The following is a 23,661-nucleotide window of genomic DNA, read 5'->3' as shown; positions in this document are numbered from 1 at the left end:
GTGGTTGTTTTTCATCCACAGAAAGACATCAGTCAAACAGTTCTGGAAATTCTGTTCAGCCTTGGTGGAGTTCTTATCCAGGGATACAATCAAATGAGTATCATTGGCAGAGGATGTTACTAGTATCCCGTATGATTCAATTAGAGTGATAAGGGGCACCATGTAAATATTAAATAAAAGCGTGCTCAAAATGTGATATGTCACCACCTTCCATAGACCTGTGTCAGTCATGCTAAGACATGACATTCCCAGTTGGAAGATATAACAGGGCTTTTACCCCCTCACGCAGTCGCAGGAACATAAACTAACTGCACTGCCATGACCCACCAGTTACTACATTGTAGCTGTTGAGTGGTTGAGGACTAAGGTTACTTACTGTGTACCAAGATTTCCCTCTCTAGATGGAATTAGAGTACTGGAATGATGTGTTTAAGATCACAATATTCCAACTTTAAGAGGTAGAATGGTTTTGGGATCATATCTTGACTCCCGTATTTGCGCTCGGTTTAGATGCCTCTATTTTAACTACTTTAGTTGTGTGTAATGAAGCCCCTTTTTCCACCCAGTACCCCAGAGTGGAGGGAAAGCCCGGTGGCAGGGCACAGTTGCCTGTCCCCTTAGGACGGACTAAAGGTGCTGCAAACTGTGAAGGCACACTGGAGCGGGCATCCCATGAATATTTAGGGCTGTGAACAACGTATAAAAACCTATGCAGAGTATTCCCCAAACATATTTATACTTAGAACCCCCATCTGAAATCTGACAGTCCAGGAAGTGCATCAATTATCCTCCTCCAAAATTAGCATAGGCACCAAATGCATGTGTTCCAAATTCCTTTATTTGTGAACATTACATTGTGAGTGTCAACTGCACTATACATTGAAGAAATAAGAAGAAATCACTCTTTGGTGAATTAAGTCCCATCTCCTTTGGAACGAGCCATAAGTCGCGCAACATACTTCTTGTAAATGGAGAAACACTAACCCATAGAGCCCGACTGAACTCTACACATGTGCAGGAGTAAAAGCGGGCTGTTGTTCATTCTTCTACGGGCTATGCTATCTATTGGTTCTAGATTATTCCTTAAACACCTACCTCATGCCTCATGGTTCAACGCCGCCTGTAGAAAGGCCAAAACGGATCTGCTAGTGGCGATGAAGCAGTAGCACAATATCGCCCTGGTAAGAACTAAGAGAAGGGAGTACAAACGCCTCATTGCCAACGCGAAGATTGAATGGGATCACGGTAATTGGGCAGACATGACTGATGCGCTCAAGTACCGAGACGCCAGGAAATTTTGGCAGATTGTCAAAAACGGGTCGGCTGACCCAACCCCTGCAGTGGAGGCCAACATCGCACCCAGTGTGTGGGAGGAGCACTTTAGATCTCTATACACTGAGGCTGACATGGACCCAAATCAGGCACAAGTAGATCTGAGGACGGGCTCGATTCCTACGCCACTCCTGGACATGGACAAAATCAGTGTGGCAGAAGTCGGCGTAGCTATTGCCAGACTTGCCACTAAAAAAGCTCCTGGGTTGGACAAACTCCCTGGTGACCTATTTAAAAGTGAACCCATGATCTGGGCCCCATATCTGCAGGTTCTTTTTAACGCAATCCTGGAGGGGATGGCGGTGCCTGCTACTTGGCTGGGGGCAGAGATTGTGCCCATCTTTAAACGGGGCTCTTCTCTGCTCCCAGCCAACTACAGGCCCATTAGTTTAATAGACGTCCCCCAAAAGATCTTTGCTAGGCTGATCCTGGACCGTTTATTGGAATGGACTGAAGAGCACTCAGTCCTGAGCCCATATCAGGCGGGTTTCAGGAACAAAGTGTCTACTGTAGATCAAGTCTTCCGACTTTCCATGATATTTTGGAAAACGGTACAGCTGGAGGGTGGCAGCCTCTATACTGTATTTGTTGACCTAAGAGCGGCCTTTGACCTAGTACCGCGCAAGAAACTTTGGTCCGTGCTCTCTGGCCTGGGGGTCCCACAATACCTGGTAACCTTGATTATCAGATTACATACTGATAACTACGCCCAGGTCAGATGTGGCCGGGAGGGGACACTCTCCAATAAATTCCCCGTTGACAGGGGGGTTAGGCAGGGCTGTGTGCTTGCACCGACCCTGTTCTGCCTCTTTCTCAACGGGGTAATAGCGCACCTGAATGGTGTTGAGAATAGTGATGCTCCCAAACTTGGAGGCAGCAGGGTGCCCGCAATTATGTTTGCGGATGACACCCTGCTGCTCTCAAAGTCCCCAATGGGGCTCCAACGAGTTCTTGGTGGTTTTGAGGCATTCTGCAAAGATCATGGCCTAGAGATCAATGCCTTGAAGACCAAACATATGGTATTCAACCCCCCATCCCGAGTCCGCTCTAATCCATGTATCGGGACTAATAAGTTAGAGAGGGTCCGAACATTTGACTACTTAGGGATCACCATAAATGAAAAAATGTCGTGGGGCCACCAACGGGAGAAAGCGCAACTAAAGCTGGCCCAAACAGCAGGCGGAATCACCAAGTTAGTCGCCAAGAATAAATCCACTTTTAAGCCGGTGGGCCCCGCTTTAGAGATTTACAGAGCACAAGCGAGGGGAGCGGCTATGTATGGTAGTGAACTCTGGGGCCACACGTGCAATCGTGATCTGGTAGTAATCGAGAACAATTTTATTAGAAAACTCCTATTACCTCCTTCCAGCACACCCTTGCTGCCTATTAGACTTGACATGGCCCTGAGACCTCTGGACGAAGACATGGGCCTGCGGCCACTGTTATTCTGGCGTAGGATTAGGACAGTTCCTGAGCTAGCCAACTATAGGGCAGAATTGCAAGAAATTCTTGCTTTCCCAAACATCGGAAAAATCCCCTGGCTAAATTTTATTAAAAAAGAACTAATCAAACTGGGGATTCCCACCCTATGGTCTGACCCGCTGGGATCTTGTCCCGGGATTACAAGGAGGCAGCTTATCATCCAGTACCAGGAAACCAAACTGGCTAGCCATATGCAAGGAACTTCTCACGGCACCTTAACGTCATCTTTTTTAATAATTAAGGACAGATATAGGTTTGAAACTGCATTAGATATTATAGCTCCAACATCAATTAGGAAACTGTACCTCCAATGGAGGTATGGTAGTTTACCGTTACGTGCCCGTACCAGTAAATGGGCCGATTCATCCCCGTCTTTTTGCCCCGGTTGCAAATCAGACCAAGAAAATGATTTGCACATATTGTTTTTTTGTAAAGCGTATGTCCAGGCGCGGAGAAAATGGATTGTCCCACTGTGCAAAAAATTGGGCTTCTCTCGCTGCATGCAAGCTTATAGGGTTTTAAAGACTGATATTTCTGGTCATATTGTCTTTGCTTTAGCTAAATATCTGGGGTCTGTTTGGCACAAGAGGAGATATTTTTTAAATGGGGATTTATAAAATAAAATTGTCACAACGAAAAATCACGAGTTAGATAGTTTGAGAATGTCTATATTTGCATATTGTGTCTTATGTTTTTATGCCTGTACATATCTTAATAGTTACTGTTTTACATTGTATGTTATCTGTACCTTTTATGGCACATGCTGCCGAAATAAAGATGATAAATGAATGAATGAATAAACACCTACTAGACCTATGGGAAGCTGAAAGTCGTTCTTGTGGGTGAGATAGAGAATGATCAGCTAGACTAAAGCAAGTGAAAACCATCATTACCCTCAGAAGGCCAACTCCATCAGGACTGGAAGCCAAGACTCCTATTCCAGGACCCTGCCAGGCCTCTACCTTACTTGCTGCCAGGACTACAGGGAAGCATGCATCCAGGATATGGCAGGGGACCTACATGGACTGCTACCGAAGAGACACTTAGGGGGTCATTAGGATGTCGGGCGGATTGCCCCCGCCAGGCTGGCGGTTGCCACCGCCAGCCTGGCGGGGGCAATCCGCCCGACATCCTCACTCGTTTTCCCCCCACCATATTAGTATGGCGGGGGGGGACCTCGGCGGAGGGAAATACCGTCCGCCACTTTTCCGCCCGGTCGCCTTGCGGCCGGGGCGGAAAAGGAATGGTCACGGTGTCTATCAGACACCGCCGGTCATATTACAATGGGCATTTTACAATGCCTTTCCGTGCATGCGGTCTTCACTCTAGGGGCCCCCTGCGGGCCCCCAGAGTGAAGGAGGGGTGGGGGCTGCACACAGGGGAGTACCTGTGGTACCCCCCATTTGCATAAACAAAGCGGCAGGCACCGCGCCGTGCCTGCCGCTTTGTTTATGCAAATGCTGAAATGCATTTCTAGCATTGTGGCGGGCGGTGCTGAGATCACCGCCCGCCACAATGCTAGAAATGCAGGATGTGCCCGCCACTGCGGGCACATCCTAATGCTCCCCACGGGACCCCGGCCCTTATGGTGGGCGGTCCCAATCCCCGTCAGGATGCCCGCCCGCCATCCTAATGACCCCCTAAGTGTCTTCACAGACCTCTTTGGAGGCTATCTCTAGAGCAACTCTTTCTTCAAGACAGTCACATCCTTCCTAGGCATTCACATCAATCAATCCACCTAGCCATTTGCACCCTCTGCACAACGGCAGCCAGCCAGGCTCTGCCTACACAGGCAATCAATGCCTCCCTTCAGTTACTAAGGTAACCTGTAGTTGTTCCCCGCACTCATAGACACTGTGTAGTATTGTTACCTACAGGATCAGGAGGACACATGGAGCCTACATTCACCCTTCCAAGTCTGACTTCAACCGGTATGGTCTAGCTGCTGCTCTCACCTGTTCATTCACTCAGAAGTACCTACACTGCTTACTAAAGACATACAATTGACTGGAGAGTGACTTTTCTTGAGTTTGAATAAATATGTCATAAGTTACTTGAACTAAACCCCCTAACTACCTCGTAGAGTAAGTCTTTACTGCTCTATTGTCTACTACAGAAGAGCAATACATACAAAGGCACTACATGCAAACAACAGCACTTAAGGCCATGTGGAGGAAGGGGGTATTAGGGGAATGACACTACCCACCAAGGATGCCGCTCAGCGCCCCAAAATAGCCTTGGGCATGATGAATACATCTGACGAAAAACCCAAAACGTTTTTGAGCTCTACAAGACTGAAGCTAAGCCCTAATCAAGTTTAGAACATGCTTGGGTTAGTACATTTCTGGTGAGGGAAAAGTGTAGACAGCAGTGATAGCAAAGTGCATGTGGGTACAGACCTGTGCTCCTGGGGAAGTGAGGGATATCCTCGTATGGAAAGACAGTCTGCTCTTCCAGCGTATTTGCCAGCGGTCCCAGGCCTGATCCACAGATAATGGCGATCCGCGGCTTCCGGTCTATGTGGTCCAATAACCAGTCCGCAGCCTCTTTGTAATCATCATAGCCATAACTGTGGATCAAGGAGAATGAGATAAATGTAAAGCTATCCAAAGCAGGAAGCATCCAAAGTAGGAAAATGGCTCTTTATATGATATACCACAAAGTGGTTATATCATGCAAAGAGTCCAGAGATTCCCCCAGAAGCGTACAGGGCTCAATGTAAACCCAAAGGGCTCCATTTGTGGTAGTGTGGCCGAGCAGCCTTAGGTCTAACACAGAGAAGTGTAAGACATGTGTTATGGACACAGTGATTAATAAATGATACACAACTCAAAAAGGAGATCCGCACCAATTTTTATTAAAAAAAGCTTCTTTCAAGATTTATATTAAGACCAAGAAATACGTAAAAAGGTAAGTACGTTTTTCATAAGAAACACTTTTCACTTAAAAAGTGCACACAGTGCAATTTTTTGTTCAGCAAGATTAACCTGTGGGAGGAAAACAAGAATGCGGCTTTGCAGGTAAGTATACAACTCACAGTCTTGGTTTTCAGGATGAAGAATCAGCACCAGCACCTCCAGCTGCACAGGGGTGGCTGGGTGCAGGTTTCAAATTCAGAATCTGGTGCAAATGTTATCTAATGGAGAAAGGTGCTAATCGAAGAGATGCTGATCACAGCTGAGTAACACGGTTGGTAACAAAGACTCCGGGGTAAAGGTAAGCATGGGGGGCCACGGCAGCACCAAACTTACACAATCAGAGGCACAGGGGCGGCCGGGTGCAGAGTGCCAACACAGTGTCGGCGTCTGATGCATACCACTGAGGGAGATCGGTTTTGAAGAAATGCTGCAGGCTCAGGCAGGAGGCCGGACAAAGAAAACCCACAGCTGCCCAGGTAAGTAGAGATGCTAGGGAACTTAGGGACACCGTTGATCACACTCCCGAAGGCCCAGGGGCTTTGGTGCAGGGGTGTCCTTAAGCATGGGAAAAGTCTTACCGGGCAGGTTGTGGTCAGGGGGAGTCTTTGAGTTGAAGCTGCAGGCGTCGAGGTGGAGTTCGGCATTGCTCAACCCATGGTGGACTCTTGCTTAGAAGCTCTGGGGAACCTTCACGGGACCGGTGGGACACTAAAACTTGGCCAGTGGGTGGCGGGTGGTGGTTTTGCAGTTCCCCAGACAGATGTATTTGTTCTTTAAAGTTGTTTTCTTCTCACAGGTCCGCTGTCCACGGGAGATCTTGATCTTTGTCGAAGGCTGCCAGTCCTTCCAGGGCTTTGGCGGTCTCTGGGCTACGGGACGGCGCTTCTTTTGGCACAGGATTGTCAAGGGCTTCAGACAAGCCGGTAGGACTGGGGCTAGGTCAGTTGGTGTCTGCAGTCTTCTTTGCTGGTGCGACACTGTAGTGTCTGTCTCGTCTTAGGTCACCAGGCATCTGATTTCAGGGTATGTGGGTGGCACCTAAATACTAGATTTAGGGGTGTTACATAGTAGTGACTGCTAGGGACCAATGGGTCTTTCACCTGAGGTGTCTACACCCACTATTATGCCACCCTCTTAAGGGAGGGGACATAGACCTAGCCCTGATTTAATAAGTCCCACCATCGTAAAGATGGTGGACACTGAAAAATGTGTTTCATTTTGCCTCCAGCACCAGAAGGGTGGAGTTGGTGCAGGGGGGCACAGCTCCTGTTCTCACTTAGTTTAATTGGGGGTTTAAACTGGGAGCTGGCATCTGCTGTTAGCAGCAGAGGCTGGGGTCACATTACTAAGGCGGCAAGAACTTTGAAGCTTCCCTCACGAGCACTGCGCTTATCCTGGGGGAGGAGGTGTGACACCTCCGCACAGGATGGGCTTTGTTTCTGGCCTCAGAGAGCAGGGGCAAAAGGTCCAAGAAACATGTCTGGTGGTGACAGGCTGCCTAAAGCCAGTCAGAGACCATACCAGGGTTGGTAGGTTTTTAGGGGGCACTTCTGAGGGCCTCTGGGAACATGTTTCAATAAATCCCACACTGGCATCAGTGTGGGTTTACTAAGAGGAATTGTTTAGTACCAAACACTCCTGGGTTTAGTACATCCATGATGGTGCTGGGGAACTCGAATTGTTGAGTTTTCAGCTGGAACTTCCGGGCTACACAAACATCGAAGTACCCACGAAGTGCACTACTTCACCCCACATAGCCCATGTCGCAGACGTACTCCATCTTGACCTCAGCTGAGGAGGAACAACTATCATTGAACTGGCATGAGATAGTGCTCTAATGGAACTAGAACCTATAACAGAGGCCGTGGCTCGACCTCCCCTTAAATAAACAACAAAGGGGACCCAATTCTAGAAGTGCTAGCAAGGCCTCTGAATCCATCCCTAACACATTCTGTGTGCCGCAAGCCGAGCCTGTCCCCCACACTTCCATCTTTACAACAGTGGTGCTGGTCACTCCCCAATGTGCAATGAAACAGCATGAATTAGGACACTCTTGGCAGCTCTTAAACACTACTCCTGGTCATCCCCAGGGCCCATGAGGCCAACATCTACCCAAATCACAACACAGGGGTCAAATTAGGCAGAAGAGGGGGGCAACTCAGAGTCCATAGGAATCCCCATCTTAAATAATTCATTGCGTATTGGTACCAAGTGAGCAGTGACCAAATGAGCAACATCTACAGAAAAAGTGACAACATCACCCCACAGCAAAAGCAACAAACACCAACACCTCAGAACTATTGTCAAACTGGGAGCCACGACAGTCACAGCAAATTTGATCAGCCCTCTTTCCAATCAAACATTTGAGAAGGGAAACTTTGTGGGAACAAACAATTCCACCTTGGTTGCAACCATAAATGCCCTGACCCGTCAGTCGGATAAATTGAAATTACAACTGAAACTGATCTCTAGCCACGTCAATTACCAGGCTGGAGGGGCAACTTAACGCCCTAGAATGGGGGGAATACACCGCTCGTACAGCCGATGAGGAAAAGTTTACATGCGCTTACCACCCTATAGTTGAAAATCTATGCACTCTGCGCGAGATCTTAACTTCAATGATTACGGAATGAAAGCGTGCCCCCAAATGTCTTGGACAGTTAAGTACTCAATCCAAAAATGTAAAAGCGCTTCCTCTCACAAATACGCCTCTGGACTTGGCGTGCAATCCATCATCAGCTCAAGGACCACCAGTGTATGGAGAGATAACTTATCCGCCAGGCCACGAGGAATCAGCTGTCAAAGCCCTCCCCACTGCTTGGCACATCCAGGGCCGACTCAAAAGGCCAAGAATCAGCAACCAATGAAACATCCCATAAGGTGCACGAAAACCAAAGCACCAAACCCTGCAAAGATTAGTCATGGAGAAGATAAAAGTGAGAATAAGCAATGTACCAGATTACTTTCTAAAAGATCAAAAAGGAGACTAAAAAGGCTAAAAATAAAGCAGCGAAACTCGAGCTGCAAACCTCAGGTTATGAGTATCAAACTTGTGCAAACTTATCGGATACTAACTCAGCAAGACTCTACCTAGTTTCAAGGAAAAGGCAAAAGAGCTCCTGAAATCAACGCAACATCCTTCATCTACACTGTCATGTCAGCCCGCATCAGTGCTCTGGGCAAGATCCATTCAGTACATTTCAGATTCACATACTCAGCCTCAAACCTTGGCAGAGGTCACACAGCCTGCAAACGTTCCCCCCATACAAGGCTCATAAAGTCAGTTAACAATCAAAATAGTGCCGCAAAAAATCACAAGAACCAGCTAATGTGAAGATCTCTAATAGCGACCCCAATTACACCTGAAATAATTCCGGATGACAACATTGGAGTCTAAATGATCTTACACTGACAAAACAGGGGCGCAACAAACGCCCCCGCAGCCCCTGCGGTGCGGGGGGCCCCCAGGCTTCAGTAAATTAAGGGGGCCCCGGCCCCCCTCAGCTCTTCTGAGAGCTGTGAGAGAGGCTTGCTCTAAAGCCTCTCTCTCTCTGAAGCAGGTGCAGGCTGTCTGCAGCCTGCTTCGAGCCCCTCCCGCTGACTGAAGAGAAACAATGTTTCAACTAACATTGTGTCTCTTCCGAGCCGAGGCAGGCCCGGAACAAGGGTGGGGGTGGGGGCCCCAGAGACAGCATTCCCCACAGGGCTCTGCTCCTCTGAGAAGGATCAGCTACTCTCACTTCCCACAAGTGCCAGTCTAACACTATCACCAGTGCCAGCTGCTCCCACTTCCCACCAGTGCCAGCCACTCACTCTGTCACCAGTGCCAGCCTCTCACTTTGCCACCAGTGCCAGCCTATCACTCTGCCACCAGTGCCTGCCGCTCACTCTGCCACCAGTGCCAGACTCTCACTCTGCCACCAATGCCAGCCTCTCATACTGCCACCAGTGTCAGCCCCTCCCCCTTCCCACCTGTGCCAGCCTCTCCCTCTATCACCAGTGCCAGCCTCTCACACTCCCACCAGTACCAGCCTCTCACTCTGCCACCAGTGCCAGCCTCTCACACTGCCACCAGTGCCAGCCTCTCACACTGCCACCAGTGCCTGCCTCTCACTCTGCCACCAGTGCCTGCCGCTCACTCTGCCACCAGTGCCAGCCTCTCACACTACCACCAGTGCCAGCCTCTCACTCTGCCACCAGTGCCAGCGTCAGCCACTACCCACCAGTGCCAGCCTCTCACACTCCCGCGATTGACAGCTGCTAACTCTGCCACCAGGGCCAGCCTCTCACACTGCCACCTGTGGCAGCTGAGCTCCTCCGACTACCCACCAGTGCCAGCTTCAGTCACTACCCACTTGTGCCAGACTCACACTCTGCCACCAGTGACAGCCTCTTACACCACCAGTGCCAGATGCTCACACTGCCCATGTTTGCTACACTCCTGCCCAGTGCCAGTTCATGTACAGTGATGCCACCTATACCACACTGTGCACCAATGCCCAGCAGTGCCAGCTCCATGCACTGTCCTCATGTGTACGTCAGTCCCCCTCAGGTAATTGATGGACAGGTTTAGACTCCTCGGCCAGCACTAATATTTGTTCACTGTCTCGTAGCTTATCTTTTTTAGCCTACATTTTCACATGAAATCCCCTTAACTCCGTGCCCAGAATGCATTTGAAAAGGTACAGTCAAAGCGCTATAACTTAAGATGTCTACTTCATTCCATAAACTTCTCACTACACAAAAGCCAAAACAATTATCTCCATTAAGTAGGGTTCGATGAAGCAGTTGGAGCAATTAAGACAATTAGGCACATGGCTGTGAAATTTATTGGGGCCTCTTCGCAAAGGTAAGTTTACACATGTACATTTACTCAGGGCACAAGTCCTAAAAAAAGAAGTGGGGGGTGCTGTCGTCACGACAGGAAGTGACGTCACAAAAGGTGGCTTGCACCATCAGACTCATTGCCTCCCCTCGCTCACCCCTTAGATGTGATTGCATCAGAGAAGCCAGCGCCTGTGCAGCATTCTGAATGAGCTCCGATCTCGCCCCAGAGAGGCCAAAAAGTGAATGTGTGGCTCCATTTGCCCCAGTTATCGATATCCCGGTAAAATAAGTGGGGGGACGCCTTCCACACGCGTGGTACCCCGACTCGAGCCCTGCATTTACTCCTGTAAACCCCTGCACCTAGGTGTAAATCTAAACCTTTTTGCCATCCAGCATTACCTACTGTAGATTTACACCTAAGTGTACACTTACATGTTTCCACCCACTAGTGGACTTTCCTTCAATAGGATTTATGAGTCTAAAATACCTACTAGTAACTTTTCACTCGTAGGTAGTGATTTCCACCACTGTGGAGATCTACCTATGAGGAAGTATGGAGAAATTATTAAGCTTATTTATTTTTATTTTTTTAAAGTTTTTATTGAAGAAGACAAGAGAATTTACATGGATCTGGTGTCATACACAGAACACAATATATCGATAGGTGAACAAGTATACAATGCATAGAAAGCAATTTACCGAAGGATGCAACTGTAGCAACGATATATACATTAAAGGGGAAAGACGATCAGCAATCCGACAAAACAACCGCCTGCAAAGTTAGCCCACCCACGATCCAGGATAATAGAGACCAAATTAGACACCCGACAAATAAGTAAATCGAAACAGGATAAGCGACCCCTCTCTTGTGAAAGAAGAAAGGAAAGAGAAAAAAAGGCCATAGAACTAAACGAAGGTAAAATAACAAACCCATCCCCATTCCCCCCCCCACCCTACACCTCTGCAATGGCTACGGCCCATCCCCACTAGCAGTGTGCCTGTCGCCCCAGAACTGGACCTAAAAGTAGGAAAAAAGAAAGTGGAGGAGGGAATATCAAACAGGCCCCCGGTCTCACTTGCCCCCCGCCAGCAGCAACCCACCCCATACATCGCCAGGATAATAGAATGCAACAAATAAAATCCAACGGGGGGAAGCGTGTAAGAACCACCCCGCTCCCGCGCCATCATGAGGTACAAGTCCCGTGTTAAATGAAGTCAGTGTTCAAACCCAAATGGTAAAAGTCAACCCTGGCCGCTGCGATTCTTCATGCGAGCCCTGTCCATTCGAACCGCCATCTCAACAGGAGTATCAAAATATAGAAAAGTTTCCAAGTCAGCATGGAAGAAGTGGTACCAGGATAGCCGTATACAAAATCCAAAAGTCAAATGAAGGTCACTGCCCACCAGAAATAGGTCGCCAGAGCGTTTTTGAACCACCTGGGAGAAAAAGGGCAAGGTATCAATCCGACAGTCACTGGAGAACTCACTCTGAAGTATAGAAATATCCACATCCATCTCGGGCGATATTGGCATAGGGCAGAATGCATCTCTGATAGTCTCGGGCTCGCTTGCTGCCGTCTGGGAGTCGAGAAAAAATACAGAGTCTGACTTCCACGCAGGGTCCTCTGTAGCATTCGGAGCTTGTTCCGCGGGTAAAGCATCTTGTTCCAGAACCAACAAAGGGTCGGAGTCCGGTCTCCGGCAGATGATATCAGCCGTTACAACCATCCTCTGGACGATGGCGGTGACTTGTGAATGGAGCTCCCCAATGGCGGCCATTATAGTATGCAGCGACGGTGTACATTCAACCCGCTCCATCGCCCCTCACGAAGCGACCGAGCAGGTCTCTGAACCCCGGAGGTCGACTACTCCGGGGCACCAGGCACAGGCAATGCCGATGACAACTGCGGGCACTTCCAAAAGCGCGATCTCAACACCGTCGCCGCCAGCGAGGAGCTGAGCCCAACGACCCCGGGAGCTCAACGGGGCCCCCGGGCAGCGGATCCCCGACCACAGCAATCGATACGTCAAGCCGCCGCAGTTGCGGGATAAAGCTGCCACCGAGCCACAATCCAAAACGGACAAGAAAAACTCCACTTCGGGAGACCGGAAGCCACCCACGTCCCGCAGCCGATGTTGTTCAACTCCAACCCGGCTGGGTTAGAACTCGAGGCCCCGGCTTCAACTCCGGGTTAGGCCGAGAATGGAGGACGGCATATCTTCGTCATTTGAGCAGCTAGAAATTCCGGGATTGCACCTTTAGAGTCAGGCACACTTCAGCTGCACGGGAGTCCGGTGAGAAATCAGGATGATAGTCAGGATTTGTGAGCAACTGGCAGAGGTCGGCGGAGCCGGGAGCTTATGCGGCCATCTTGGTTGCTAGCGTAGCTCCTCCTAAAGCTTATTTTTAATTTTAAAAAAAATGAAAATATTGAAATATAAAATATAAATGTAAATTCATTTAGGATATTTAGTATAAATCTAGATGTAATAAAATAAAATGTTGCAGGTGGATAGAGACAGTGGAGAGAGAAAGTGGAGAGAGTGTAGAGAGAGACAGTGGAGAGAGAAAGTCGAGAGAGTGTAGAGAGAGAGAATGGAGAGAGAGTGGAGAGAGAGTGGAGAGAGAGTGAGGGTGGAGAGAGAGTAGAGAGAGAGTAGAGAGAGAGTAGAGAGAGAGAGAGAGTGTGGAGAGAGAGAGAGTGAGAGAGAGAGAGACTGGAGAGAGACAGTGGAGGGAGACAGTGGAGGGAGACAGTGGAGAGAGAGTGGAGAGAGAGAGAGTGGAGAGAGAGAGAGTGGAGAGAGAATAGAGAGAGGGTGGAGCGAGAGGGAGTGGAGAGAGAATAGAGAGAGGGTGGAGAGAGAGTGGAGAGACAGTGGAGAGAGAGAGTGGAGAGAGAGTAGAGAGAGAGAGAGAAGGGAGAGAGGGTGGAGAGAGCCTGACTGACAGAGAGAGACTGACAGAGAGAGAGACTGACAGAGAGAGAGACTGACTGACAGAGAGACTGACTGACAGAGAGAGAGACTTACAGAGAGAGTCACTGACTGAGAGAGAGAGAGACTGACTGAGAGAGACTGGCTGACTGCGAGAGAGAGAGAATGACTGACTGAGAGAGACTGACAGAGGGAGCCAGAGACTGTCTGGAAGACTGACTGACTGAGAGAGACTAAGAGAGAGAGGCTGAGAGAGAGAGAGACTGACAGAGAGACTGAGAGAGAGACTGACAGAGAGAGAGACTGACAGAGAGAGGGACTGACAGAGAGAGAGGGACTGACAGAGAGAGAGACTGACAGAGAGAGAGACTGACAGAGAGAGGGGCTGACTAAGAGAGAGACTGACTAAGAGAGAGACTGGCCAAGAGAGAGACTGATTGAGAGAGAGACTGACTGAGAGAGAGAGACTGACTGAGAGAGAGAGACTGGCTGACAGAGAGAGAGACTGGCTGACTGAGAGAGAGAGACTGACTTACTGAGAGAAACTGACAGAGAGTCTGTGAGTAACTGACAGAAAGAGAGAGACTGACTGAGAGAGAGACTGACAGAAAGAGAGAGATAGAGAGACTGACAGAGAGAGAGAGACTGACAGACAGAAGAACTGACAGGGAGAGAGACTGACCGAGAGAGAGACTGAGAGAGAGAGACTGACAGAGAGAGGGACTAACTGAGAGAGACAGACAGAGAGAGAGAGACCGACTGACTGACAGACTGACAGAGAGAGAGAGACTGACTGACTGACAGACTGACTGAGAGAGACTGACTGACTGAGAGAGACTGAATGACAGGGAGAGATATACTGACTGAGAGAGAGAGACTGACTGACTGACAGACTGACAGAAAGAGAGAGACTGACGGAGAGAGAGAGAGACCGACTCACTGACAGACTGACAGAGAGAGAGAGAGAAACTGACTGACTGAGAGAGACTGAATAACAGAGAGAGATAGACTGACTGACTGAGAGAGAGACTGACTGAATGAAAGAGAGAGACTGACTGACTGAGAGAGAGAGAGACTAAAAGACTGACAGAGTAACAGAGACTGGCCGACAGAGAGAGAGACTGACTAACAGAGAGAGACTGACAGAGAGAGAGACTCACAGAGAGAGACTGACTGACAGACAGAGAGACTGACTGACAGAGAGAGAGACTGACAGAGAGAGTCACTGACGGAGAGAGAGAGAGACTGACTGAGAGAGACTGGCTGACTGCGAGAAAGAGAGAATGACTGACTGAGAGAGACTGACAGAGGGAGCGAGAGACTGTCTGGAAGACTGACTGACTGAGAGAGACTAAGAGAGAGAGGCTGAGAGAGAGAGACTGACAGAGAGACTGACAGAGAGACTGACAGAGAGACTGACAGAGAGAGAGACTGACATAGAGAGAGACTGACAGAGAGAGGGACTGACTAAGAGAGAGACTGACTAAGAGAGAGACTGACTAAGAGAGAGACTGACTGAGAGAGAGACTGACTGAGAAAGAGAGACTGACTGAGAGAGAGAGAGGGAGACTGACAGAGAGAGAGACTGGCTGACAGAGAGAGAGACTGGCTGACTGAGAGAGAGAGATTGACTTACTGAGAGAAACTGACAGAGAGACTGTGAGTAACTGACAGAAAGAGAGAGACTGACTGAGAGAGAGAGAGACTGACAGACAGAAGAACTGACAGGGAGAGAGACTGACAGAGAGAGAGACTGAGAGAGAGACTGACAGAGAGAGGGACTAACTGAGAGAGACTGACAAAGAGAGAGAGACCGACTGACTGACAGACTGACAGAGAGAGAGACTGACAGACTGACAGACTGACTGAGAGAGACTGAATGACAGGGAGAGATAGACTGACTGAGAGAGAGAGACTGACAGACTGACAGAAAGAGAGAGAGAGAGACTGGCAGACAGAAGAACTGACAGGGAGAGAGACTGACAGAGAGAGACTAAGAGAGAGAGGGACTAACTGAGAGAGACTGACAGAGAGAGAGAGACCGACTGACTGACAGACTGATAGAGAGAGAGACTGCCTGACTGACAGACTGACTGAGAGAGACTGACTGACTGAGAAAGACTGAATGACAGGGAGAGATAGACTGACTGAGAGAGAGAGACTGACTGACAGACTGACAGAAAGAGAGAGACTGACAGAGAGAGAGAGAGACTGACTCACTGACAGACTGACAGAGAGAGAGAGAGAGAGAGAGAGAGAGACTGACTGACTGACTGAGAGAGACTGAATAACAGAGAGAGATAGACTGACTGACTGAGAGAGAGACTGATTGACTGAAAGAGAGAGACTGACTGATTGAGAGAGAGAGACTGACTGACTGAAAGAGAGAGACTGACTGACTGAGAGAGAGAGAGAGAGAGAGAGACGGTGATGGAATTGGGGTCAAAGTGTGTATGAAGCTATGCAATGCCTCTTAAGATTGCTATTGTCTACTAATAAAAATGTATTATCAAAATGTGCTCTTTGTAGTTACATCTGCTTTTGAAATACTGCATTATCGCATTGTCTAATGTTTTAAAACGGAAACGAGAAGGAGCAGTGGATGCACTTTTGTCAATACTGAACGATGAGTGGGCCCGATGTATATCATGACAGGAGTCTGCTTCAGGAGACCCATCTAAAATTGGGCAAACAACTTCCCCGGCCTACTGCTGGCAGGGACCCTTTAATGAATAGACCACCACCTATGAAAGCCTGCTGGCAGACTAAGCCCAAACTTTAACTCCACCACCAGTGTTACTTATAACGGCTGTATTGGTGACAGTGGCGTAACAATCGCCCCTCATCCCCTGCAGGATGGCGGGTCGCTGGCCTGAGAGTTCTAGACTGGCACGGAGGATGGGAGGGGGGTCCCTTCCATGTAGTTTGCAGGGGGGCCCCTCAAGTTTCGTTACGCCACTGCGACAAAACTGACCCTCACCCCGCTTTATCTAACTGAGGGTCAACGTGATATCCTAAATGGATCAAAGGTGCTGCATCTGTTTAGAAACATCCCAGCCTTAGCACGCACAACCACGGAAGACATCCTGGGGGTAAAGTTCAAACTCCTGGCAAACAGTAAGAACGGAAGAGAATCCACTATTCTAACACAAAACATTTCACTCCCAAATTCTGACAAAAAAAATCGATCTTTGAGGAGGGGTACATTGAGATCATGAAACTTGAGACACCCAAATACTTGTACTTACTGAAGGAACACAAGGACACAAGATCGGCCCTACATATTGACAAGCATCTTAAAATCTGTTTTCTTGTATTTATGAAATGCTAATAAAAAACAAGCATTTGCAATGCAATAGGTCTCGCATTAGGAAAGTTTGAGCTATTGGTATTGTAAATTACACAGTTTTTATTTATGTGTTAGTTTTGAAAATAGAGAACTTAATAGCTTTGTCATTTACAATGCTAATAGTTTTAACTTTTGCAAATGTGAAACAACGATTTGCAAACTGTGAAATTATTTTTTGTTTCTGGTGCACAGTTGATGTTGGTCTGTCAAAGTACTAGAAATCTAACAGCAACCCCATATAAGTATCAATAAAGACAGCACATAAAATAACACAATTTTAACGTGATAACTTGCCTCGGATGATATGGAAGACCCACCGTTTTGAGACTCTTGTTTTTCTGCTCCCGCCATCGGTATCCAGCTACAGGAGTAGCACAGCCTTTCCTGGCAGAGCCCTGCTGAGCGAGTGAACGCGAGGCCGCAGAGGAGGTCGAGGCGCCGGCCCCAGGACTGCGAGGACCAGCATTCACCATCCCCAGCTGGTCCTCTTCCTGCGAGAGCCGCGCCCCCTCCCAGTGCCCCGCCCCCAGCAGACCGCTACAACACCTCGCGGCACCCGCTGCGCGGGTGCCACTCGTGGAAGACCCACCGTTTTGAGACTCTTGTTTTTCTGCTCCCGCCATCGGTATCCAGCTACAGGAGTAGCACAGCCTTTCCTGGCAGAGCCCTGCTGAGCGAGTGAACGCGAGGCCGCAGAGGAGGTCGAGGCGCCGGCCCCAGGACTGCGAGGACCAGCATTCACCATCCCCAGCTGGTCCTCTTCCTGCGAGAGCCGCGCCCCCTCCCAGTGCCCCGCCCCCAGCAGACCGCTACAACACCTCGCGGCACCCGCTGCGCGGGTGCCACTCGTGGAAGACCCACCGTTTTGAGACTCTTGTTTTTCTGCTCCCGCCATCGGTATCCAGCTACAGGAGTAGCACAGCCTTTCCTGGCAGAGCCCTGCTGAGCGAGTGAACGCGAGGCCGCAGAGGAGGTCGAGGCGCCGGCCCCAGGACTGCGAGGACCAGCATTCACCATCCCCAGCTGGTCCTCTTCCTGCGAGAGCCGCGCCCCCTCCCAGTGCCCCGCCCCCAGCAGACCGCTACAACACCTCGCGGCACCCGCTACGCGGGACGCGCGCGGGACGCAGCCCGGGGCGAAGCCCGGGCCAAGGGCGGGCCCGTTGTTGCCCGTTAGTGCCCGGTAGAGACCGGACCGGGCCTATTCTCTTTAATCAACGACCCAGCAACAAACAACCATGCCGCCTAAAACCCGAAGTGCCTCCAATTCCAAATCAAAACATGCTGAGGAGGTTGCACGAGTAACTGGCCCTATTGACTTATTCATATCACGGGTAAATGACACAATTAATCAAAGCATAGCTCTAATGGAGAAGAGAGTTTCATTGGATCTAATAAGTGCAAACGCTAAGCGCTCATCATTAGGCGCAATAGCAAATGCCGCCTCCCCAATCAATTTAAACACCCAAAACTGCTCTCTTCCCGTGTCTCTTTCCGTCTCAGACTTAAACACAGTCCCATCGGTAGTTGACCTGTCGGTCACGCACTCCGACTCGGATCCTTCAATAACAACGGATGACCTGGAAGCAACTCCCGACCTTGCTGGTTGCCAAATTGAAGGAGACATCCAACTCATAGATAACTCTTCCCAGCAATGCCAGAGAGGTGGGGCAACTCCAAAAATTCGTTCACCAATCAATGAAGTAACCCACAGCTTCTCCTGCCAGGAACCTAAATCAACCCATTCCAACTCGGTAACTTCTAACAGCATACTACACATCTCTGATTCAATTCTTCCCCACAAAGCAATTTCAAACGATAATATGCCGGAGCAATGTAAGACCTGCAGAATCACCTCACAAGTACTCACTACAACTAAGGACTTATTATATCAGTATTTAAAGCCTATTCAACTAAGCATTAGGAATCTTGAAGCCCAATTAACAATAATCTCAGCTACCCTTCTAGATACGAATACTCGGATCGATGTAAGGGGTCAACGTAACACTTCACACCCACCATTAAAACAAAAACAGAATCAATCACACGTACAGAAAGCAGTTAATCATTCTAACACAACACTTCCAGTACAAAAGATTACAAAACAACCGTCCACTATACCTAAATCAACTGTAAATACACCCCCTCCCCAGCAGGAGAAACTACCCCATCCCAAACCACAGCAAGCAGTAATCGCAGGCAAGGCCATGATAGGTACACCAGGTTCAACAGCTAAACCAGATCACAGCAGAACGAACGTAGAAAAGCCTGTTACTCAGCCATCGAACCCATCGCTTTCTCAAAAAACACCTAACAATACATCCAAGAATACACCCACACATAAAACCACGCCGAAAAAACCTCCCACAGCTAGGCGTCCCGTTCATTTGCCCCCGGAAGCTACTCCCTTCACAATAGTCCTAACAGGAGTACCCGAGTTAACAGATGGCACCTCTGAAACTGCATGGTCACTTAAAAACAAGGCCATGCAGTGGCTTAGCATAAACAGACCCCTTGAATCCCATCTCTCGGGAGGGATTACTGCAGCCCGAAGGGTAGCCTGGATAGGCAAAACAAAGAAAACAACTCGCGGTGATTGTATCATCGTTACATGTAAAGATCCCGCAACCGTAGATCATATTTGTGCATGGCCCCAACTTGAAAAAAAAGGGGGAATAGATGCCTGCCACCTTTCCTTCTTTTATCCCCCAGTGAAACAACACCACAACCTTCCACCATGGGAATGGCACCATTATCCTAATGATCATTTCAAGGACCCACGAATCCAGGATCCTTGGTGTCAAACACCGCGGAACCAGAGGGAGTACTCACGTGACTACCTAGACAGGGGAGGACCGAGAGGTAGATATGTCGAACGCCAAATACCTTATTGGCAGGACAGACCCTATCATGCCTATGAAGGATGGCAGGGCTTTCAGACCAATAACCGTTTTGAGTGCCTTGACATGGTCGATTGACCTTTCATGGTCAAACCTAACCAACGCAACGCAAAGTCCGCAAACCATTCTGCTGCCGACAAGCATCCTATACCATCACCAGAGTCGCCCTGCACACCAAAAGCATTATCGACTGTTTCAAGCAATCTCTTGATCAGTTCTCATCTAGTTGGAGCAGATACCAGCCAAAGATCAAACATCGACTCTGACACAACTATTGAAATCCACACTAATGTGAGGACAGTATCTGCTATCACGGAACAAAAAGAGGCTACGAGCATAGGCATAGCCTACTGGAATGTTGCAGGACTAACGGAAAAAATATCATGCCCTCTATGGCTGAGCACAGTAAGGAGCCACCAAATCTTGTGCTTACAAGAGACCTGGCGCACATCCCCACTCCATCTTGCAGGCTATAAGTCATTTTTTACGAAAGCAACGCCAAGCACAATGGGAAGACCAAAAGGCGGGCTCCTAATCTATCTCTCTAACACCCTACCATTAACAGCAAAATTAATAAAGGAAACACCCACGTATCAAATCATCCAACTTACTCATCAGACGGCAGCGTCAAGGAACTTACTTGTAATCATAAATTACTATAATAACACAGGCCCCCAGGAATGTTGTACCTATCTAGATGAAATGGTAGTTCACATATCCTCACTACAAAATGGGAACTCAAACTCGACAATAAATTATATCTGGGGAGGCGATTTCAACCAAACAATATGTCCAAAACATGAAAGTGGCATCTGCGGTCTACAGACCGAATCCGGAGACCCCATCCCACACTTTGTACACACTCTGAGTGGAAACAAGCTTAACGAAACTCTCTTCACCTTGGACCTAGACTTTGCCAATGAACTAGTCGACCCGGTCCAGGAATTTCAACCCACTTTTCACGGGCGTGGCTGTATGTCAACTATTGACTTTATTTTAGCATCAAATACCTGCAAAGGTTCACTAAAAAATTATAAAGTAGGGTCCAGCCCGATTAGTGACCACTATCCCCTGAGTGTGGATCTTGTTATGGAAAAAACGGGCCTCTCCGAAACAAAAATCAGCCCTCTCGATCAGCAATCACTAGCATTAAAAAAGAAGAACGGGTATGCCATAAAATGGTCAAAGATAGACCCCGAAGTCACCTCACAAAGGCTTCTTGAAAAAACGCAATCATGGATAAGGGACTGTCTGTCTGCAGAGGCCTCCCCAGAACTAATTGTCAGCTCCTTCCATAAAATCCAAGGAGCAATAAGGGATGAGCTATTTAAACACACTGCAAATAAAGCCAATCCTCCAACAAAGAGATGGTTTGATTCTGACTGCAGAAAGGCCCTTACGTCACTCAAAGAAGCCCTCCAACAGAACCCCAGAGACGCCCAAAAAATCTCAACCCTGAGGAAAGAGTATAATACCGCCCGGAAAACGCGAAGGCGCCAGATAAAGCAAGACCTTTGGTCTCAACTTCACGAGAGTGCATTAAGAAAAGACAGCACCACATTCTGGCAGACCATCAGATCGCCTCTTCTAGACAATACCGCAGATCCTCATCATCTAGACGTGGCAATAACCGAAAGTGACTGGGTCCACCATTTCATAAAAATTTTCGGGTCACAAACCGCCCTCTCTCAAACAGAAGACCAACCACAAGTAGAGAACAAATTCCGCCCAATCAACCTACGTTTCACTGTTAACGAGGTCAGAAAGGCCATCACTGCGTCTAAAACTGGCAAGGCTCCGGGCCCTGATGGGGTACCTATGGACATGTTCTTATACAACAGTGACTACTGGTCACTAATAATTACCCGGGTAATGACAGCAGTCACCGAAATTGGACTTTTTCCATCATGGTCTACTTCCACCCTCCTACCAATATTTAAGAAAGGGGATCGTAACGACCCCGCGTGCTACCGGCCGATCTCCCTTCTGGATTCCACAGGCAAGATTGCAGGTCGATTACTCCTGGACCGATTACAATCTTGGGCCCAGGAAAACAGTATCATCACAGACCTGCAATATGGCTTCCAGAAGGGGCTCGGGACGGTGGAACAGGCGCTAAACCTGACCCTCTTGGCCGGAAAATATACTAGCGCGAAAGGAGGCAAAATCTATCTGGTTTACGTAGACCTTACCGCGGCCTTCGACTGCGTCCAGCATGCCAAGTTGTGGGAGATCATGGCAAACCTCGGAGTGGATCCATCCGTATTAGCTTTTCTCAGGGAACTCTACACCAACGCGGAAGGCCGAGTTCGTTACGGCATTGCAGGAGAACTATCACGCCCCTTCAAAATAACCCGGGGAGTAAGGCAAGGGTGCGTACTGGCTCCCTTCCTGTTCAATCTATATACCAACGGGATCGAACAAGCATTGTTGGAAGGGAGTCAGGACCTTCCACAGATAGCACGCCGCCCAATACCCATCCTCCTTTATGCCGACGACTCGGTCATCCTGGCCCGGACAGCTAACCAACTCCAGCGGCAGTTGAATAAATACGTGGCTTTTATGGATTCATTGGGACTCAAAGTCAACATCAAAAAAACATTCACAATGACCATTGGTCCAAAACACGGACTCTCAAAATCCATGTATATCAATAATAATCGACTGGAAAAAACATCGGTATACCCATATTTGGGTATACTTGTGGACGATGCAATGACCTGGCGTAAGGCTATCGAAACTAGAAATCTCAACTTCCGCCGATCAGTATCAGCACTAAGTGCCTTCTCCAGAAAACTTGGCAAACCAGCTCCATCGGAATTGTTAACAATATACTACGCAAAATGCCATAGCGTGGCCACCTATGGAGCAGGCATCTGGGGCTACGGAAGCATCGATCAGCTCCAGGTAACGGAGAACGCTTTTATTAAATACGTTTTAGCCCTCCCCCAAAGTTCCCCAATCTTTGTGTCTCATCGGGAGTTAGGAATGGACTATGTGACAGACACCATACGATGCCAGCCCCTTATACTCTGGCACCGTATATGGTGCAATTCTGAAAGCCACATCACGCGATCCATCATCACCGAATGCCTTGGCCTAGCCCATTGGAGGAAAATACCCTGGCTCAATTATATTCACAAATTCCTCCAAGACATTGACCGGGAGCAATACTTTCTCGAACCTCCATCAATAGAGGACATCTCGAAGAAACAACTGAAAAAACTATGTATGGACCACCTAAGAGAACTTCGCCACCAGACCGAGATTGTCAAAACACAAAACGAAAAAATCTGCTCCTTACAGTCAGGGAGATCATTGCAGCCCTACCTGTCATTCTTTCTCTCGAACCACGAAAAGTTCCTACTGACAAGACTACGGTTCGACCTTTTTTTCCGAATGGTCTCATTCCCAGAACCGAACAACTGGTCCAGGAGCCTGACACGCTGTCCTTGTGACGGGGTTTCCAATCAATCAACGGTCCATGTTGTTCTGTTCTGCAAGTACTACATAGCAGCCAGGAAAAAATGGATCCTTCCCCTTCTCCGTCTAAGCGGACTCAGATGTACATACCCAGCTCTCGCTTATCTCCAGTCACCGAAATATCCGCATGAAGCTAAAATGACAGCGATCTTTTTAAAACTAGTAACAAAAACCCGACTTGAAATCGTTTCTTAAATTATTATATGTGTTTCAATGTATTAATTTCTGAATTTTTATAAAACTGTACTTTTTATGATTATGCAATTTTATAATCGAATAAAAGTTTATGAACTGATATGGGGTTAATATTGTGGCTGTCAGGCATGTTAAAATGAGCACAGCCTTTTGATGTATTATTGCTCTATTTAGATAGGAAAAAACAACAAAGGGCTGCTTCAAACAAGTAGCAATAACGGAGTAAAGCAACTCTTTCA

The 23,661-nt window shown here is 48.4% G+C and overlaps 1 protein-coding gene across 1 annotated transcript in view; it reads right to left on the bottom strand.

The window, feature by feature from the left end:
- Positions 1-23,661, bottom strand: part of LOC144799340 (purine nucleoside phosphorylase-like) — a 156,399-nt gene that overhangs the window by 48,250 nt on the left and 84,488 nt on the right. The window contains exon 2 of the mRNA XM_078670588.1: positions 5,214-5,383. Coding sequence (XP_078526714.1) covers positions 5,214-5,383 — 170 coding nt within the window. The remainder of the gene's footprint in view (positions 1-5,213; positions 5,384-23,661) is intronic.

This window comes from Lissotriton helveticus, chromosome 12 (genome assembly GCF_964261635.1).
Source record: "Lissotriton helveticus chromosome 12, aLisHel1.1, whole genome shotgun sequence".
Classification (NCBI taxonomy): Eukaryota; Metazoa; Chordata; class Amphibia; order Caudata; family Salamandridae; genus Lissotriton; species Lissotriton helveticus.
The sequence above is the reverse complement of the archived record's forward strand: the minus strand, read 5'-3'. Positions and strand labels throughout refer to the sequence as shown.